At 45.0% G+C, this 20,175-nt stretch overlaps 1 protein-coding gene across 7 annotated transcripts in view; it reads right to left on the reverse strand.

Annotated features, from left to right (window-relative positions):
* LOC137433997 (hyccin) overlaps positions 1-20,175 on the reverse strand; it is a 76,282-nt gene that overhangs the window by 12,079 nt on the left and 44,028 nt on the right. For all 7 annotated transcript variants that reach the window (XR_013624769.1, XR_013624768.1, XR_013624767.1 and 4 more), the window contains exons 4-6: positions 16,434-16,619; positions 15,954-16,034; positions 4,625-4,737 (exon numbers count right to left, since the gene is read on the reverse strand). Coding sequence is in view for 4 of the 7 variants with exons in the window: in XM_078785855.1 (XP_078641981.1) it covers positions 4,625-4,737; positions 15,954-16,034; positions 16,434-16,619 (380 nt within the window). In the remaining 3 variants the exon portion in view is untranslated. The remainder of the gene's footprint in view (positions 1-4,624; positions 4,738-15,953; positions 16,035-16,433; positions 16,620-20,175) is intronic.

Here is a 20,175-nt window from a genome sequence, read left to right on the forward strand (position 1 = left end):
TAGAACACTAGAATAGAATACTGTAGAACAGAATGTAGCTTGTGGAATGGTAAAAGGAACATATAAAAACAAGCATTTTGAGTATTGCGCTGCAATACATGTCCCCTACCAAAGTTCAAAGTGCCATAACTTTGTCAAAAATGATCGAATATGCAAATTTATGCACGGTTGATGCTGGTTTTCAAACTTGATCTGAGGTATGCTGAGACACATGTGTGTCACGCCTCCCCTCGTTGATAAGCCCGCAAGGTCGCTCCGTGGAGTGGCCTGCACGTATTGCACTGTGTGAATTATATAAATTATTACCAACTCACGGTCTGAGGTACGAGCGATTCAAGAGATATCCATTAAAAAAAAAAAAATTCGTTTAATTAACGATATCTGCCAAACCACGTGCCCTATCGCAAATTCCAAAAGGATATTTTAGTAGACTGACATGCTGAACAGATCTGTGACGTTTCCCCTCGAATGGATCAAAAATGAGGGAGGAGCTCGGTTTTAAAGGTTTATGCTTAAAAACGTCATAACTCTGAAACCATGTGACGCATGACGTCATGCTCGCTGACTTTTTTGTTCGTCATGGGTGCCTGATTCATGCTCGCTGAATGCGATTCTGCCTGCAAAGTTTGGCCTCGATCTGTTCAGCCGTTGCAGAGAAAAAGGGGTTTTCGTGTTTTCACGAAAAACAATATGGCGACTGCTTGAATATGGCAATTAGCATTAGCATTAAGCGTTTAGAAAAAAAAAGTCCGGAAAACTGTTCTTTGCGTGACGGACTGACGGACTGACAGACGGAGGGACGGCATGCAAACCTATAATCTCCTCCGGTGTACACCGGTAGGGGACTAATAAATTAAAGGTAGTATCGGCGTAAGTAACTGATGGCAAAGTGTGCATAGAAAATAGATAATTCAAGGTTGTATGTCAGGAATCGGTACCTTGAAGGCAATCTGATTAATGGCAGTATATTTATACCTATAAAGTAATCTGATTGATGGCAGTATCGGAACTAGAAGTACCTAGAAGGTAATCTCATTGATGGCAATACATATAAATGAATGAATAATTCAAAGTTGTGTGTTTGTAGTGGAGATGGTAAAGTATGAATAAACAAGCATTCTGAGTATTGCGCTGCAATACATGTTCCCTACCAGCAGTCTATCGTCCGGAAAACTGTTGGGGAATTATATAATTACCAACTCACGGTCTGAGGTAACTTGGCTAAAAATTATCCGATTTGCACCAAATAAAGTTCATGAATGGTTGCACAGACCCCTACTTCTCACTAAAAGTGGAAACAGAATGTAAATTGGAGTTAAAACAAGGAATATTACCAGCTTTGACTTACCGCACTCCAAATTATAGTCTGGAAAACTGTTGGGGAAATTACCAAAGTTCAATGTGCCATAACTTTGTCAAAAATGATCGAAACGTCGTGAAGTTCGAACTTGATCTGTAACTTATCATGAGGAAACCATGTACCAAGTTTGAAATCATTAGCATTAAGAGTTTAGAAAAAAAGACCGGAAAACTGTTCTTTGCGTGACGGACTGACGGACTGACAGATGGAGGGACGGCGTGCAAACCTATAGTCTCCTCCGGTGTACACCGGTAGGGGACTAATAAATAGTAGTTCTTGAAAGGCTGTACTATTCTCTCCTGGTTTTTTTTTTAAATTACCAAAATTCCAAATTGGTTCCGATTCCAAAATGATTTGTGCCTCATTAACTCAGTCACCAAAGGTGAAGGTTTTCACCCCTGTCTGTTTGTTTGGCTGTTTGTTTGTGAACAGGATATCTCAAATGGATGGATTCGGATGAAATTTGGTGGAGATGCTGGGTATGTGACTAAATGCTGTTATAATTGGAGGTTACATGTCAGAAATACCTGCAAAAAACATGTACTAATCAAAATTCACTGGTTGCAAAAACATTCAGCCCCTTTGGTCAGTCAGTACTTGATGGAAGCACCTTTGACAGAAATGGTTGCTACGAGTCTTTTTGTGCATGTCTGTACCAGCTTTGCACCGTGAGATGGTGAAATCTTTGCCCGTTCTTCACGTGAAAATTGCTCTTGTTCTGTCAAGTCTGATGGGGATCGTCGATAGACTGCCATCTTAGTCTCGCCATAAATGTTCAATTGGGTTCAAGTCAGGACTTCGAATAAGAAGAAAATAAATGTTATTGAGTGGCTCAGGCAGCCTCTCCAATGTGGCTTTAGCATTGTGTTGTTTATTTCCTATTTCCTCTTTGGCATTATCATTGTCTCCTCTTGTCAATCTTTAGCATTCTTCAGATGATTGTCTTGCTGAAAGGTGAATCTCCAACCCAGTTTCAGATTCATGGCTGACTCAAGCAGGTACTCATCTAGGATTCTCCTGTACTTTAGATGGTCCATTGTCCCTTCATCCTGACAAGCTTGCTGGTGCCTGTTGATGAATAAGCAGCCCCATAGCATGATGCTGCCACCACCATGCATGGCAGTAGGGATGGTGTTGACTTGGTGATGTGGTCTTAGGCTTGTACCAGAGTAAACCTCTCCACATGTCCAGTCAACTAAATAAATGAATAAAACTAGATGGTATTCATAGAATACTTACCCTGCGCAGTCAACTTGGTGTGAGCCAACTCTTCTGTTTTTGAAGGTTTTTAAAATTTGATACAATATGGCTGCCAGACAACGTGAGCAATTACATCATAAATTTATATTCTCTAATATAATTGTTGCATAGATCACACTCAATAAATTTCAAACTGATCAGACCAAGCGTTGTCCCTCTCGAATTATGACGTCATAATTATTACGGCATCAATGACGTCATCATTAACAACACCTTTTTCCCATGCGGAGTTCTTTACAATGAGCCATATTTTAAAAAAAATCATGGAGCGGTTTTAGATATAGAGGTGCAACGTTTTTCCAAAATGGCACCTGTACCACGTGACCTATGATGTCATAATTATCATTTAAATATTCTACAGGAGGAAGTGCTCCGGTGAAAATTTTGTGTCCATCAGTCCAACAGTTGCAGAGAAAAATAATTTATACTGATCGGATCAAGCGTTGTACTTGTTGAATTATGCCGTCATAACGAAGGCACCGATGACATCATCACAAACATATGTTATTCCCCATGGTGGGGAATGGTGGGGAAATTTCCCCATGGTGGGGAAACTCCCCATGGGGAGTACTTGACAATTATTATTATTATTATTTTTGTATACAAGATCGAGGCTCGGGTAAGAGCTAACATTAATCACAAAAAGACAAACTGACACATAAAACATAAGTACAAGAGGAAAGCACACAAGTACAACATTTACATTACATTACATTACATTATTACATTATTTGCGCATTACATGCAACAATGAGCAACAATGAGCCATGTTTCAATTTTTTCCATTGAGTGGTTTCAGAGATATAGAGGTGCAAAGTTTCTCCAAGATGGCGTCTGTACCACGTGACCTATGACGTCATAATTATGAATAAAATAATTCTACAGGCAGAGGTGCTCCTATAGTAAAATTTTGTGTCAATCGGACCAACGGTTGCCAAGAAAATGAATTTAAAAAATGCAGACACGGCACACGTACGCCACACGTACGCACCCGAATGCTTAACCCTGATTTTCGCTTCGCAAACACACGGCAAACACACGGTTTTCACGGTAAAAAGTGATTCGGATTTAACAGTATTTAATAACAGCAACCCCCCCCCCCCCCCCCCCACAACCCCCCATAGGGGCAGATTCTTTTTTAATGCCGTGAACAAACTTTGGTACAGCACGGGTGATGAAGGTTTTGGTGAAGTTTCATCAAAATAGTGTGTGTAGTCTCAGAGGAAAAAACAAATTCCTATTTTGAGGGGTCAAACCTGGACCCACTTTGACCTCCGGTAAACCCCCTTAGACCCCGATTATTTTAATGCCGTGAACAAACTTTAGTCACAACATAACAAATATCATTTGTGCCAAATTAGGTTGAATGAATTCAACAAAATTCAAAAAATTCAATTGAAATGAATTCAAAAATTCAACTCACACCAAGTTGAATGAATTCATTCATTCATTCATATTCCAAATTAGGTTGCAATCCCGTCAGCGGTTTCGGGGAAGAAGTTAAGTGTTTATGGACGGTCGTACGGAGTGACGACGGGTGATGAAGGTTTCGCATAAGACGCACCATCGCATAAGCTCCCCTGAACATCGTTGCAGATGAGCTAAAAAAAACATTTTAGATTAACCATTACTTCCTATGTGTTTGCAATTTTAATACTCCATGGTTATCTTCTGTCCTTTGGGTGATTTTGGTACTCCATTGGCTTACTTGGTAACATGCTCATCATCAAGGGGTTATGTGGGTAATTGGCACCACTTGCAGTAGACAGGAATGCTGTGGTGTGAGCATAGCACAAGTACAAGCTAAATTTATTTTCAACTTCCACCATTTTTACAGTGCAAGAGGCAAGAAAATAAACAAACAGGATCTCTTGTTTTGACAGAAATTAAATGGTATACAGAAAATTGATAAGTATGAGCAAACTTTGGAGTAGAGCCTGCTATAGAAAAAAAAAACAAAAAAAAAAAACATGAGTCAGTGCTGCAAAATGAAAAAAAAGTCACCTGTTCTGAGCAGTGAAAACTTCACGTTGAAAAAGGGGACCAGCATAGGCCACCCGCGCATCATGTCCCGATATAGTGGACTCGACAATAGCCAATGAGCCCATGGTCCCAGGCTGCATGTGATAGAACATGATCTTTACATATCAGATAATTTAAACACTAATGTCTTCCAATGACCTTGTAAGTCATGTAAAAGTTCATTGATGTCTCTTAATGTCTTTGGTTGAACATATGATACATGTAAGAAAAAAATCATCATCTAAAGCCCCTCCATGAGTATTGTAGAAATAGAAAACATTAATATTAATAAATAAACTGAGAATGTAAGAAACATTCTACGTTTTGGGTCTCGTTTCATTATTTTAAAGTACATTATATGCTTCAAAATGTCCCAAAAGTACTTGTATTTTGATTGATTTTGGCCACCATTTTGTATTACAGGAAAACCTTCAACAATCTTATTTTCCCAAACTGCTTAACAGATAAATGCAAAACTTAAAAATTTGTGATCAAGTATGCGAGGTAAATAGTTTGTTAACAATGTCATAAGTCACATGGTATGGCAATCACATTGGATCATAAGTAAACCTTTAAAAACCCTCTTCTCAGAAACAGCTTAACTGACTGATGTGAAACTCTACAAATGGGATCGACTACCTATGGGAATGTTAGATTAAAATAAGCTGTTTTGAAACAATTTGGCCGCCAATGACGACATAAAACAGAAAATGGGCAATATCTCGAAAAATATGAATGATAGACTCGACACTTTGGTGTTGCACCTTATCAAATAGGGCTAACTTTGACATCAGGAAGTGACATAATCATACCGGAAGTGGGCAATATCTTGAGAATTAAGGCTCAAAGACAGCAGGTAGTTGCGCCACTGTGAATATCGTGTTAATACTACCTGACCTGACATGTGTTTTCTAAATTCAGCTCTAATTTTCACCCCGATCCATCCACCACTCGACCTTTTGAATAACCATCGGTTAGTAACTATTGTGTAGGGTTAATGGACCGAATAGCCTCCTCCTTCTTGACGTTCCTTGTAAACAAACTCATTACATGGGAGGGGGGGGGAGTGGGGTGGGGTGGGGTGGGGTGGGGTTATGTTGAGTGGTGAAGGAAAAAGAAAAAAAAGTGGGCCACTGGTAACATGTAACCCAGTGCTACATGCCACATGGTCGGGTTGTCGGCAACTAAACAGGCACCCCTCACTGGCTTTGCTAGTGGGGACGATGACTGTGACATCCTGCCAGGACTAAAAAGAACACCTGCCAAAGGGCAGAGGAGCCCCTGAACAATTGGCCATCTAGCAAGGACATTGTGTCTCCTAAAAAACACCCATCCAGATTGGACCGGTTAGGGTCATACCAAAGGCTTTAAAAATGGTATGTGCTGCTTCCTTGCTTGATGTTCAGCAATTAAAGGAAAAGAGCATGAACAATCCCCATCAGTTGGCATCCATGGGGAGGAGGAAATTCCCCGCTGAGTGAGGTGAGTAAAGTGGCGCCATTGTTATGATGTCGCTCGTACCAAAAATATCCTGGGAAGTGACGTTAGTGACGGCACTTCCACCAAGCTCAGTGGCTGTGTTAAGTCTTTGTCTCATCAGTATGTATATACATATATATATATATATATATATATATATATATATATATATATATATATATATATATATAATATATATATTGTGTTATGAATTTGGTAATGCAACATCTAGAGCTAGGTAGATCTGAATAGGTAGGTATTCGGCTGTCGTGACAGGGACTCTACATGTAATAAGTTATTGATGTCTAGGCGTTTGTCGGGGTAAGATGTATGGTTGTGGACCTACCTGGAGGTTCGAGTGTTAAATAGTGAGGGATTAAAGGTAACGCCCCTGTGAGTATCACCTAGTAATCAAACCTTTGTCCTTTATGGCACTGCAAACCACATAAACATTAGTTAGGTCCTTAGTGCAACATTAAATAATCCCCTTTCCCTGACAAGGACTTCGTATTAAATTGGCAGGAAACCAGGTCAAAAACACCGCCATAATTGGCCGCCACCGTGTACACCTCAAAAGGCCTACAAACCTGGCCGGCACGTGTTATGCCAGGACCGCGGGGTCACGGACGGGAGATGTCAGGAGTCGCATGCCGCAGAGGGCGTGACCTGGGCGAGTTGGGAGGCTTTGATTGGCTGAGGAGTGCGCCAATGTGACGTCATCGGCCACCAATATAGGTGACGGTCGGACGCCATTTTCAACACACACGGACACACACGTCGATGAGCGATCAAGTCGGAAGTTCGAGTGGAGTCCAGAGTTGAGAGAGTTGAGTCGCAGAGTTCGTTGTTACAGTTCCGTACCAGAGTTCGTGGCAGTTGGCACAGGACACGGTTCGTTGCACAGTTCGTCGGAGTTGGCACAGGACACGGTTCGTTGAACATTCGTGACCACAGCTCGTTGCAGTTGGCAGTTGGCACTTGGTTTTGGTTGCTTCGTGCAGCCCTGCGGTGGACCGTTGGAGCAAAGGAGCTCGTGGTGTGTGTGGGCCGTTGGACCGACGAGGCCTGGTGGCGCTTGGAGGCGGACGCAGAGGGCCGTGGAACTTGGAGCGAGGTGTGCGATCGGGCCGAAAGGAGCGGTGTTGGACGGCAGCCACAAAGACGACGAAAGACCAGATAAGCCCGAATCCGCGTACATTTTGAACGACGTGACGTGTTCTTTTCGTAATTAATCTCCCTCGTTTTGTGTTTGATATCAGTCGTGTGGGGACGTCCCGATTTAGTTATTAGTATTACCGGCGCGTGTTTTTTTCACTGTTATTACTTTTAAATAATAAATCCTTATATTATTTTCTGTACATATTTGAACGCAGTTTCCTGGGTGTTTCATTTTAATAGATAAGGCTGTGGAGCTCGTTGCGTCTGGCCTCCCGCGCGTTTAACTTTGTGTTGAGCTTGAATCCGCCATTGAGTTTTCGCCTCGGGAGTGTAAAGTCTCGCAATCGGTCATCCGTGTTACCCTACGGTGTTCACCAAGGGTAGTCACGCGACAAGTGGTGTCAGGAGTGGGATTTGAACCCGTCGGACAAATTTTTTTGTCCGCGGCGAGACATCGACACGGTCGGGCGTACATTGCGTCCGACGTTCGAACGCAAAATTTGTATAGGCGAGGCGGAGAAATTAATAATCAATTGGGCATACGGAGCGCGATATCGCGTCTTCGTCAAATTTAAATTGTGTTTTTGGTATTAAAATAAATACGCGCGCGGGAAACAACCTTCCGAAAGGCGGATGTCGGAGGTCGACGAAATGGAGGTGCGCAGCGAGGCCTCCGTCAGCGTCGGGAGTGAGCCGGAAATGGGGGATAAGGAGGATAGCGTTGGAACTTTCCCCGCCGCTGGGACGGCCCCGATAGATCTCCAGACCATAGTAAATTTACTAAAAGACATGAGGGCTCAGAGGGAGCGATTGGAGAACCAAATGGAGGTAATGAGGGACGAAGCGAGGGCTCGGAGTGAAAAATTGGGGGCAAGGAGGGACGAAGCGAGGGCTCGGAGTGAAAAAATGGGGGCACAGGAGAAGCCAAAGGTGGCAAAAATTGAATCGGAACGGGGGGAAGCTAGATTGGGAACAGGAGAGAGTACGGCCCATGCAGATGTGCACGGGGCTCAGGAGCCGGGAATGGCAAAATTGGGAATTGCACAGGGAATGGCAATTGAAGTAAATGGGGAGACCGCAGGTCCACAGGTGGATGGGGAATGTCCACAGGTGGATGGGGAATGTCCACAGGTGGATGGGGAATGTGTACAGGTAGAGGGGGAATGCCTGCAGGTAAACGTGGAGAGTCCACAGGTGAGCGGGGAAGGAAATTTGGAATGTGAGAGTTGTAATGGGGAATGTTTCCCACATTCTGGCCTGGTTGTTTATCGGGACCGTGTGGATGTCACAACACCCCAACCGGGGGATGAATTTGGAATTGTGCAGCACCAGGGCGGTGGTGCGGAGCAAGAGGGGGTAGAGTTTTTGGGGGTCCATGCGATAGAGCCGGACCGGGTATTTATTGGGGATATTGATCAAAGCCTGGCGGGGCCAGGAATGATTTGTAATGATGAGGATGATTTGATCCAGCGGCTGGAGACCTGTGACAGTCCCATGGAGGTAGAGCTTAGCTTGTTCAGGCCCAAAGGAGTCTGGGGGAAGAGGTGAGTTGGTCCAAGGAGGTGGTTGGAATGACCGAGGGGACGCTCACTGTACACTGCTATTTGGAAACAGAGGCTCCAAAATTGGACAACCAGTTGGGGGAGTGTGTTGGCTCCGGGCTGGATTTGGATCTTGGAGGATCGGGAGATAGAGCTTCTGGAGATTTGGTCCCTGTAGGGAATTTGGATCAACTGCAGGGAGGGGCAGAACAACCGGTGGTAGAGGTTGTTCCCTGCAGCTGCGGAATGGCAGTGGGAATGAAAATTTGTAAAATAAAATTACAATGGGAAATTGATTTGGAGCAGCCATGGTTTGGATTGGTCCCCGGGCTGCGGGATCTGGATATGGAGAGGTCATGGGTGATGGCCTCGGGCAAAAGTTGCCCCTTTCAAAATTTGGGTATGCCAGCCAGCTGGGGGGCTGTGATGGCGAGATTTGGACGTGGGGTCCAGCCTTGGGTGTCGAGGTACGACCTGGGTCCCACGGGGGGTCTGGTGGAGTGTGGCGTCCCTTGTCCGTCGGGGCGCCGTCCGAGCTGGTGGCTGGGGCCGGCAGGGTCACCGGACCCTGGTGGGGGTTAAGACCTCCAGAGGGGTCCGAGGTGGTTTCTCAAGCCTGGGTTGGCATTTATTGAGGACCACTAGGGGGAGGTGTTGTGGGTCGCGCTTTGGTGGTGGCACTGCGGATGGCCAGCTTGGGCCTGATGTAGTGACCACCCGGGCATGCGACCTGACCCCCTCTCCCTGAGACTTTGGGACAACCAGCATGTGGTGACCTGGCATGGTGGTTGGTCAATGGACGCGGGTCAAACCGAATGGACAGGGATGGAGATAGCCTGCCGGACAACCATTGGGGCATCTGTGGAACGTGATGGTGTGAGTGACCTTCCACAGATGCTCCGTTGTGATTTATGGACTCTCGGGTTGGGAAGAGAGCCATGGGGATGTGAATCGGGAGATGTGTAACGAGCCGAGCATATGGGCCATGCTCGGCTGGCATGTGTATGGCAAAGCATCCTTCTTTGGTGAGGTGAGTAAAATGTGACAAATGGTTGGCATGGGTAATCTGTGGGTTAGATGGAAATTTAAGGGTGGATTTTGAAATGTCATGGTGGACACTGTACAGTGACGCCATTATTGATCCAGGTGTGTAGACCAAAGTGTTGGAGGCTGTGATGAAATTAATAGGGTAGCAGGACACAGTTTCAACTGGTTGCGGGGGCAACTGTGCTGATATTTGGGACGCGGGATGATGGGGATGTAGTTGTGTAGCCTGAGGGTCAACGTGGTACTGTGCGTGTCCGAGGTGTGTGGACCATGTCTTCTGGGTGGGTCTCCTGGTGGAGCATGGCTGTTGACTGGACCTTGGTGTGGTCAAGTGTGGGTGAGCACTGGGGGGCTGCAGTTCTGTAGTCGGACTGGGGGATGATGGGGAGGTGCAGGGGACGTGGCTGTAGGGATGCCACGCACTGCGACCGTGCCCCCCAGGGCCGAGGTTGTGTGTGCGGTAGTGTGTGTTTTGGCAGCAAGTGCTCACCACATTGGCCAGCTGGGGCTGCTGCAGCTGTGTTCCTCGCAGGGGGGCCGAAGGATGGATGGTGGGTCGCACCCTTATGGACACTCATGGGCCATGTTGGCGTTTTGACTGCTCACCTTGTCCCGGTGACCCTTGCACGGTAGAGGTGCAGAGCTGTCGTGGCCATAGGTAGTTGTGTAGTGATGATCACCGTTGGATGCGGATCCACATACCTGCCAGTGTAGTGGGGACAAAAGAGAAATTTGGAAGTATTTGGTAGGCCCAATGTGAAATTTTGGGAATTGTATGGGTGGATGACACTCTTGGACCTGACCAACCTGCAACTACCTGCACTTGAGGTGAGTGTTTTGAGGAGTACTGTCCCAGGCTTCAGGATTTGCTTTTGGAAATTGGGGACATGTAAATTGGAGTTGGGAGGCGGGTGTGAGTGATGACATGGCCGGTGAGGGGATGGAATGGGAGCCACAGTGTCTTGTGGGTGGCGTATGTTTTTGTATTGTGGTTAGGTGTTTTGATGTGGTCGTGAGAGTGGAACCTGGAGAGTGAGTGATGATTATTGGAGATAATGAGGGGTGATAATTGTGCTTTTGGAAATGTGCTTTTGGGAAGATGTGATGGTTTAAATGTGAACTGGGGGAATTTCACATGTAGCAGGCCATGGCAAGCCTTGTAACACCTTTTACACCATCTATGGAATTGTACTGAATTGTGCTGAGTTGTGTGGAGAATTGAATGGCAGTGGGGGAGGAAGTGTGTTTTGGGGTCTTGTGGGTGGGGAAGGTGTGTGTGTCCGCAGGTACAGAGCAAGCTCTGAGGAGCGATGCCTGCGGGCCCCCCTCTGCGGCAATTACCCCTGGCAGCCGGTGGTAACTGGAAATTGGAGCTCGTCGGTGGAGGGTCTGGTTGGGCGCCGCGGGGTGAGGAAGTCCCCCGGTGACCCGTGTTGCTGCGCGAAAGCAGGAGGCAAAGGAGCCTGGTGTGTGTGGAGACCCTCACCGGCGAGGTAACGGCGGAAAGGGGCTGTTGGGCTGTCACGGGGCCAAGAGGTAAAGGGGGGGGGGGCAATGAATTTGTAAGTCGGTTGACTTGTTTTTGGGACTGCGGGCACCACAGCCTGATGCGCCCCCACCATCTTTTTGTGCGGTACCTCCCCGCTGCCTAGTTGAGGAATGCACACACACGTGAATGACATCAATGCCATGGTCCTGCAGGGGGTGTATTGGGAATAAGTGCTTTGTTGATTTTTGCAATGCCTTGATGACCTATGGAATGAGAATGAGTGGTTAAGGGGTCTGTGTAGCATGAATGTGGGCGAAATCCACCGAGCCGTGTCACTCACCTGTAACATCTGGACAGGGCCCGAGGAAATTTAGGGGGATGCATTGGGGATGGCCCCGCAGGTAAGGTTGAGTCTTGTGGCATCCACCGGGGGACGCGGTCTGTAGACCGGGGTATGTACAAAGGTTAGAGTTTTGAGTTCGGGAAGATGGTTAAGTTTTGTGGTTAAGTTAGTGTTGTGTGTTGTTGTTTCCTCCCTCCACAGGAACAACGAAGAAGATGTACATACTTGCATGATGGTTAAGGGGTTCAGCATGTTAAGGAAGTGTAGGTAGGTAGTCCGACTCACTTCCCACAGCCCTTCCTGATTTATTTCATAGGTTAATTAAGTGTGTGACAGTAAGTGTTAAGGCTGGAATGGTAGCGCCTGCGGTGAACCTTGCAGGAGCTACGGTTCCAGGGGGGGGGCTGTGTTATGAATTTGGTAATGCAACATCTAGAGCTAGGTAGATCTGAATAGGTAGGTATTCGGCTGTCGTGACAGGGACTCTACATGTAATAAGTTATTGATGTCTAGGCGTTTGTCGGGGTAAGATGTATGGTTGTGGACCTACCTGGAGGTTCGAGTGTTAAATAGTGAGGGATTAAAGGTAACGCCCCTGTGAGTATCACCTAGTAATCAAACCTTTGTCCTTTATGGCACTGCAAACCACATAAACATTAGTTAGGTCCTTAGTGCAACATTAAATAATCCCCTTTCCCTGACAAGGACTTCGTATTAAATTGGCAGGAAACCAGGTCAAAAACACCGCCATAATTGGCCGCCACCGTGTACACCTCAAAAGGCCTACAAACCTGGCCGGCACGTGTTATGCCAGGACCGCGGGGTCACGGACGGGAGATGTCAGGAGTCGCATGCCGCAGAGGGCGTGACCTGGGCGAGTTGGGAGGCTTTGATTGGCTGAGGAGTGCGCCAATGTGACGTCATCGGCCACCAATATAGGCGACGGTCGGACGCCATTTTCAACACACACGGACACACACGTCGATGAGCGATCAAGTCGGAAGTTCGAGTGGAGTCCAGAGTTGAGAGAGTTGAGTCGCAGAGTTCGTTGTTACAGTTCCGTACCAGAGTTCGTGGCAGTTGGCACAGGACACGGTTCGTTGCACAGTTCGTCGGAGTTGGCACAGGACACGGTTCGTTGAACATTCGTGACCACAGCTCGTTGCAGTTGGCAGTTGGCACTTGGTTTTGGTTGCTTCGTGCAGCCCTGCGGTGGACCGTTGGAGCAAAGGAGCTCGTGGTGTGTGTGGGCCGTTGGACCGACGAGGCCTGGTGGCGCTTGGAGGCGGACGCAGAGGGCCGTGGAACTTGGAGCGAGGTGTGCGATCGGGCCGAAAGGAGCGGTGTTGGACGGCAGCCACAAAGACGACGAAAGACCAGATAAGCCCGAATCCGCGTACATTTTGAACGACGTGACGTGTTCTTTTCGTAATTAATCTCCCTCGTTTTGTGTTTGATATCAGTCGTGTGGGGACGTCCCGATTTAGTTATTAGTATTACCGGCGCGTGTTTTTTTCACTGTTATTACTTTTAAATAATAAATCCTTATATTATTTTCTGTACATATTTGAACGCAGTTTCCTGGGTGTTTCATTTTAATAGATAAGGCTGTGGAGCTCGTTGCGTCTGGCCTCCCGCGCGTTTAACTTTGTGTTGAGCTTGAATCCGCCATTGAGTTTTCGCCTCGGGAGTGTAAAGTCTCGCAATCGGTCATCCGTGTTACCCTACGGTGTTCACCAAGGGTAGTCACGCGACAATATATATATATGATCCCATATATATATATATATAATATAATATTATATATATATATATATATATATATATATGTGAGTCTTAGACAATGTATTTAAAAATGCAGAAAAGTATTGGACTGAATTCAATTTGTTATAGATGGTGTCAAAACAGATGATGTGGTTTTACAAGTAATTTGGTAACAAAATCTGGGATTTTTTAATGTAAAATGTATTTTTTATTTTTTATTTTATTTTTTGTACTGTATACCGATTCGAGGCTCCTGAAAGAGCTGACATTTACTTCACAAACAAATCAACCAGACAAACAAAATATATAAAAAGAGGGAGCGGAAGACAAGAGAAGGGGAAGCACACAAACACTTGAGAGCACACAACATTTAAGAGCAGGGAGATGTGTGGGAGGGAGAGGGCTTGGGGGGAGGAGGCGTGGGAAGGGGGCGGGGGTGGGAGAAGTATAAAACACAAGGACACCAAGGACTTCCAGGACAGAAGTTGGTATTTCAAAAAAGTGGAATTGGGGTGAAATTAGTGGGGATAGAAAAGATCAAGGTTTTGGATGGGGGAAGATAAGAGATGGTGGTGAACAGCTGTTTTAAAGACCTGGAGGGTGGAGTGGGATTGAAGAGAGTGAGGGAGTTTGTTCCAGAGGCGGGAGAAAAGAGGAATGAAGGAGTGAAGGTGAGCAGAGATTTTGGCAGTTTAACCATAAGAGGGTTGCAGGCAGATCTTGTGCGACCTGTAGGAATATTTGGGGGACAGAGCCCAGAGAGAGCTGGGGGGGGCAAGGCCAGAGAGGAGTCGGTAGAAGACGGAAAGACCACCAACCTGCCTGTGGTGAGTGAGTGAGAGGCCCTTGGAGTTAGCTTCATCGCAGGAGATTCCAATGATTCTGAATGCTTTGGTTTCAACAGCGTGAAGACGAGCTAGGTGTGAGGCAGGAGCACCAGCCCAGAGGGGAGAGCAGTATTCCATTGAGCTGCGGATGAAAGCCTTGTATGTGGTGAGGAGCTCAGGTGTGCCAAGGAAGGACTTCGCACGACGGAGGATGCCCAGTCGGCGACTGGCTTTGGAGGCCAGATTTGAAATGTGGTTTTCCCAGGAAAGATCATGGCAGATAGTGAGACCCAAAAGCTTGAGTGACAGAACTTCTTGGAGAGGATTATTCAGAAAGTGGATGGGAGGGTTGTCCAGTCGGTCTTTTCGGAGAGACATCGTAAGAGTGTGAGATTTGTCAGGATTGAAAGACATGTTCCACTTGTTTGCCCAGTCTGTGATTTTGTCCAGGTCTGCAGAGAGTGAGGAGGCTGCAGACTGCCGATCTGAGGGATGAAGAATGGAGCGACAGAGAGTAGAGTCATCAGCAAAGAGATAGAGAGGATTTTCAAGAGAGTCAGAGAGATCATTGATGAAGACCAGAAAAAGCACAGGGCCCAGAACACTGCCTTGGGGAACTCCAGCCTGAACAGGAAGAGGAGATGAGAGAAACCCATTCAGGGCCACACGTTGACTACGACTAGAGAGGAAGTCCGCCAGCCATGCGTGGAGATTTCCATGGATACCAAAAGAGGAGAGTTTGGTGAGCAGAGCGGGGTGCCAGACCGTATCGAAGGCACGTGATATGTCAAGGGAGACAGCTCTAATTTCCTAATTTCCATAATTCAAATATATGAGGATAAATCATTTCAAGGAAAGGATAAGAACCAAAAAATGCTCCCAAGCTCAGAATTCAATTTAGAGATGGTCAAAAGTTTCTGTTACCTTGGATACATGATAGAGGGAGGCATCATGAGGAACAGAGATATCCATTAGATCAATAATAAAGTCAGCCTGGAATACGTGGAAACAACTAGCTGGCATCATGAAGCACAGATACATTCCATTATGCGTAAACATAGTGTTTATAATGCCTGATTCAGACCGGTATTGATATACGGAAGAGAAACCTGGGCACCGTGGATAGAAGATATAAAAATAATGGAAAGAACAGAGATGAGAATGATGAGATGGATGAATGGATCGTCTTTGAAAGAAAGAATTCCAAACCTAGAAATGAATGATCGTTTTAAGGCCATTTTAAGGCCAATTCCAAACCTAGAAATAAAGAAGAGATTAAAAATGTATTGGTAAAGAAGAAGTTATTGAGAGAAGAATTGGTTGGTATCGTCGTGTTCAACAAAGGTTAGAAGATGAAGCTGCAAAGAAAGTAATAAAGCTCGAAGTAGAAGGAAGAAACCCCAGAAGATGTCAAAAAAAGACATGGATTTTAAAAGTCAAGAAATATATTGCCTATTAATGGTTGGGTTTGCATGAAACCAACACAATGGATAGATTCGTATGGAGGAATGCCATCAATGACGAAACACCATGAAGAAAGGGGGCAATGGTCATAAAACTATTGTCATCGTTGTCTAAAAGTAAGCAGAAAAGGCGAGGCAACTGATCATTTTAAATTCCACAAGTATGGTTCACACATTTGAGGAGACAATGCCAACCTTACCTCATGGAATATTGAGGGCCTGGAAAGAGAAGGAATGATAAAGGACAGTATCTTGCTGCATCCATCCTTTTCAACGATTTGCTGCAAAAAAGCAAAAGCCAAACCAATCCAAGTCATAAATAAGAGTAATACACGGCAGCGAAAGAAAGTCTGTTCCACAGTTAACACATAGGCAATTTGGGAGTTAAATGACGGTGGTGGCGGTTTGTATGCAACATGTGGCTGCTGGTTGCATCATTTATTTGGTATCATGTGCTATGAACTCTCCAGTTTGTACTCACTTTCATAAACAAACAAAAACAAAAAAAAGTGCAGCCAGTTATTTAACACAATATAATCCGAAGATTCACGCCAGTTAAATGACTTGGTTCTATCTCTCATTCACCATCGAAACTAAAAGCTGAGAAATTGCAATCATACAACAAAATTAAAATGTACAAGATAATTATACATTAATGTCTTGGAGATGTCAAGCATTACCAAGTTGTAGAGGGCCAACAGAAGAGCTTCGAGACAGCCACTACTCTGCAGACGGTGTTCCTGGCACAACCCAATAGTCAGGTAGCGAACAATCAGTGCAGGAAGAAATTGCAGAGTAAATCGACTGAGCAAAACTTCCCCACTTCTTGCAAGCTCGCAAAGCTGGTGGCACACAGGCTCAAGGAGCTGTGACAGAGACAAAGGGCGTATAAATACAGATACAACACTTGACACCAACACAGCATATGTGTAGCGGATTACCAATAAAGCTGTAAAACATATCACAATAAGTTAATGGAACTTCAATATACATACCTTGTTAGAAAGGAGAGAGAGGAAGGGGGGAGTGGTGGAGGAAGAAAAAAGAAGAAGAAAGTACAGTTATGATGGGAGGGAAATAATATAAAAGGAGATCGAGAGAGGAGGAACACTGATTTCTTTGCGTGCAACACATTTATGGGCTTGAATATAGAAGAGGAGATTGTAAATCAATTCAAAATAGAAAAGAGAACATCTAGGAGCCAGTAGTATAGCTGCAAATGGGGGCGCTACCACCCAGGCATTGTATGTGTATAATTGTATATGTATACACTCCAGGGCAAAACAAATGAACCAAGCTGTTTTTTCAAATTTGGAGCCACAGATGCAGTACATATTCCAGTTTAAATGGATTACTCATGTTACAGAAGTTAAAAGCTCTCCGTGCCGTTTCCACCCATTTTATGAAAAAAACCGTGTTTGATGAAATTTTGTTCTAAAAAAAAAACCAACAAAAAAAAAACGAATACAGCAATACCCCGTTTTACGCCATTTCGACCTACGTCAAATCCGACTTTACGCCACTCTTCTAGAGTAAATTTCAGTTCAGCGAACGTCATTATGTACGACTTTACGTCACTCCTACATCAAAATAGGAGGACGTGAAAAAAATTAATTTTTCCTTAAAAATATATTTAAAATAAATGAAATAGTACATAAAAATTAACAATAAAAGAAGCTAAAAAACAATTTAAAATACAATAAAAAGCACATTAAAAATATTTAAAAATTTACGTGCAGTATACGTATGCATAACTGCTGGTTCTCATTCAAAACAAAGGCGACGCCATATGCATTTTGTCCTGTGCTGCGGTCGCGTGCTTGCTTTGCCTTTCGCTGTTATTTTTGTGAATATTCCTTTACTGTGTCTATGTTAGCCATGGGTCCTAAGAAGGATAGTGCTAGTGTTTCCAAGCGTAATGTGGTTACGATGGAAGATAAGTTAAATCTGATTAAAAGGTATGAAAAAGGTGAAAAAGTGTCGGTGATAGCGCATGCCTTAGGGCTGCCACGGTCGACGGTATCGACCATCATTCATGATAGGGAACGTATTCTCGCATACATCACTGAAAAAGCGCCGTCGGCGAAGACTGCCGTCATGAATGTGAAGAGGGGTCAGATATTCGACGAGATGTCAGATCAGATTTTCGATGGTCAGATTTTTCGAAAAAATATGACTAAAATGTGTTTTTAGTGTTCTTTAAGGTTTAGCGATAGTTATATACTTTCGCGAGTTGTTTACTCTAGTTTTACGGTGTTTGTCTTCATTTTAAGGCATTTTTAAGGCATTACGCCAGGTTTACGTCAAAAACCGAGTTACGTCACGGCTTATGGAACCAATTAATGACGTAGGCCGGGGTATTGCTGTATTACGAAATTTCCATATTTTTGTCTTTCATCCTTAAAGGCCAATATCTCAGGTAAAAACACACATAGATCAAATTTTTACACATAAAAAGGGAAGATAACACTGTTTTGAGTTGTTCTGTGTCACAAAAAAATTTCAAAACAATATTTTACTGTTAGAAATATACTTTTAAAGACATGCAATGCATTTTTAGGATGTTGTCATGTTTTTTGACTGTTTAGTGCATGCACAGTGCCTAAATTGCTCTGACTTATCACTTGTACAGTTAGTGTAGGTCATGTTTTTGTGTTTCAATTTAGAAATGCCTCCAAAGAAAGAGAAGTTCCATGCTGATGGGGATATTAAAAATCGAATTGCTCGTCTTCATCAAGCGGGCAAGACATATTCTGAAATCCGCAAGTTCCTGATGAAGAACATCCCTATTTCCCTGCCTCCCATAAAGAGAATAAGCCTTCAGTTCCAGAAAACTGGTTCTTCTACAAGGAAGAAGGGATCTGGCAAGCTTAGAGCCACTATCAGTAAATATGACAGGTGACTAAAATTCTTAGTTCTCCAGTAAAGAAAGAAAAGCCTGCGGAAACTGTCAGAGGAGTTCAAAACTGCTGAAAACAATATCGTTTCCAGAAGGACAATCACAAGAAGTTGACTGATGCTGGTTTTGCCTTAAGAATATAGATGTGCTAAGAAGACTTTATTATCGAAGAAAAACATTCAACACAGATTGCACTTTTTGACTGAATATGGGAACTGTGATTCAGACTCAGGAAGTAATCCTTTAATATTTTCTAGTATTCCTTAGCAGTAATTGACTGTTCACACCTTATCAGCTCACCAACACCAGCAGACGACAATGCACCAGGACCATGATTCCACCTCCTCCATGCTTCACAGTTGTTGAAATGCACTCAGGGTTGAATCTCTCACCAGATCTGCGAGGGCAACGTTCTGGGGCATCACGACAAAGTTGAAATCTGGATTCTGATTCAAAGGCCTCCAAAGCCAGTCGCCAACTGGGTATCCTCCGTCGTCGGAAGTCCTTCCTTGGCACACCTGAGCTCCTCACCACATACAAGGCTTTCATCCGCAGCTCAATGGAATACTGCTCTCCTCTCTGGGCTGGTGCTCCTGCCTCACACCTAGCTCGTCTTCACGCCGTTGAAACCAAAGCATTCAGAATCATTGGAATCTCCTGCGATGAAGCTAACTCCAAGGGCCTCTCACTCACTCACCACAGGCAGGTTGGTGGTCTTTCCGTCTTCTACCGACTCCTCTCTGGCCTTGCCCCCCCCCCCCCCCCAGCTCTCTCTGGGCTCTGTCCCGCAAATATTCCTACAGGTCGCACAAGATCTGCTTGCAACCCTCTTATGGTTAAACTGCCAAAATCAAGACTCTCTGCTCACCTTCACGCCTTCATTCCTTCATTCCTCTTTTCTCCTGCATCTGGAACAAACTCCCTCACTCTCTTCAATCCCACTCCACCCTCCATGTCTTTAAAAAAGCTGTTCATCACCATCTTTTATCTTCCCCAATCCAAAACCTTGATCTTTTCTACCCCCGCTAATTTCACCCCAATGCCACTTTTTTGAAATACCAACTTCTGTCCTGGAAGTCCTTGGTGTCCTTGTGTTTTATACTTCTCCCACCCCCCCCCCCCCCCCATTCCCACACCTCCTCCCCACAAACCCTCTCCCTCCCACACATCTCCCTGCTCTCAAATATTGTGTTTGTGTGCTTCCCCTTCTCTCCCCATCTTGTCTTCCACTCCCTCTTTTTATATATTTTGTTTGTCTGGTTGATTTGTTTGTGAAGTAAATGTTAGCTCTTTCACGAGCCTCGATCCTGAAAAAAAAAACCAAAAAAAAACCCAGAAGCCAAGTAAGAGCCAGTCGGACTAAGTCCCCACCCCAATGGACCGAATAGGCGAAAGCCCCGCTCATGGGAGGCGGAGAATAAGGGGGCAGTCAGAAAGACCGTCAGGCCCTGCCCCGTGGGACGTGATTGGACCATGGACGTGGATGGGGCAAACGGGGAGGGAAACGGTTCGATTGGCTCTAG

The sequence above is a fragment of the Myxine glutinosa genome, chromosome 10 (assembly GCF_964187855.1).
Source record: "Myxine glutinosa chromosome 10, kmMyxGlut1.1, whole genome shotgun sequence".
Classification (NCBI taxonomy): Eukaryota; Metazoa; Chordata; class Myxini; order Myxiniformes; family Myxinidae; genus Myxine; species Myxine glutinosa.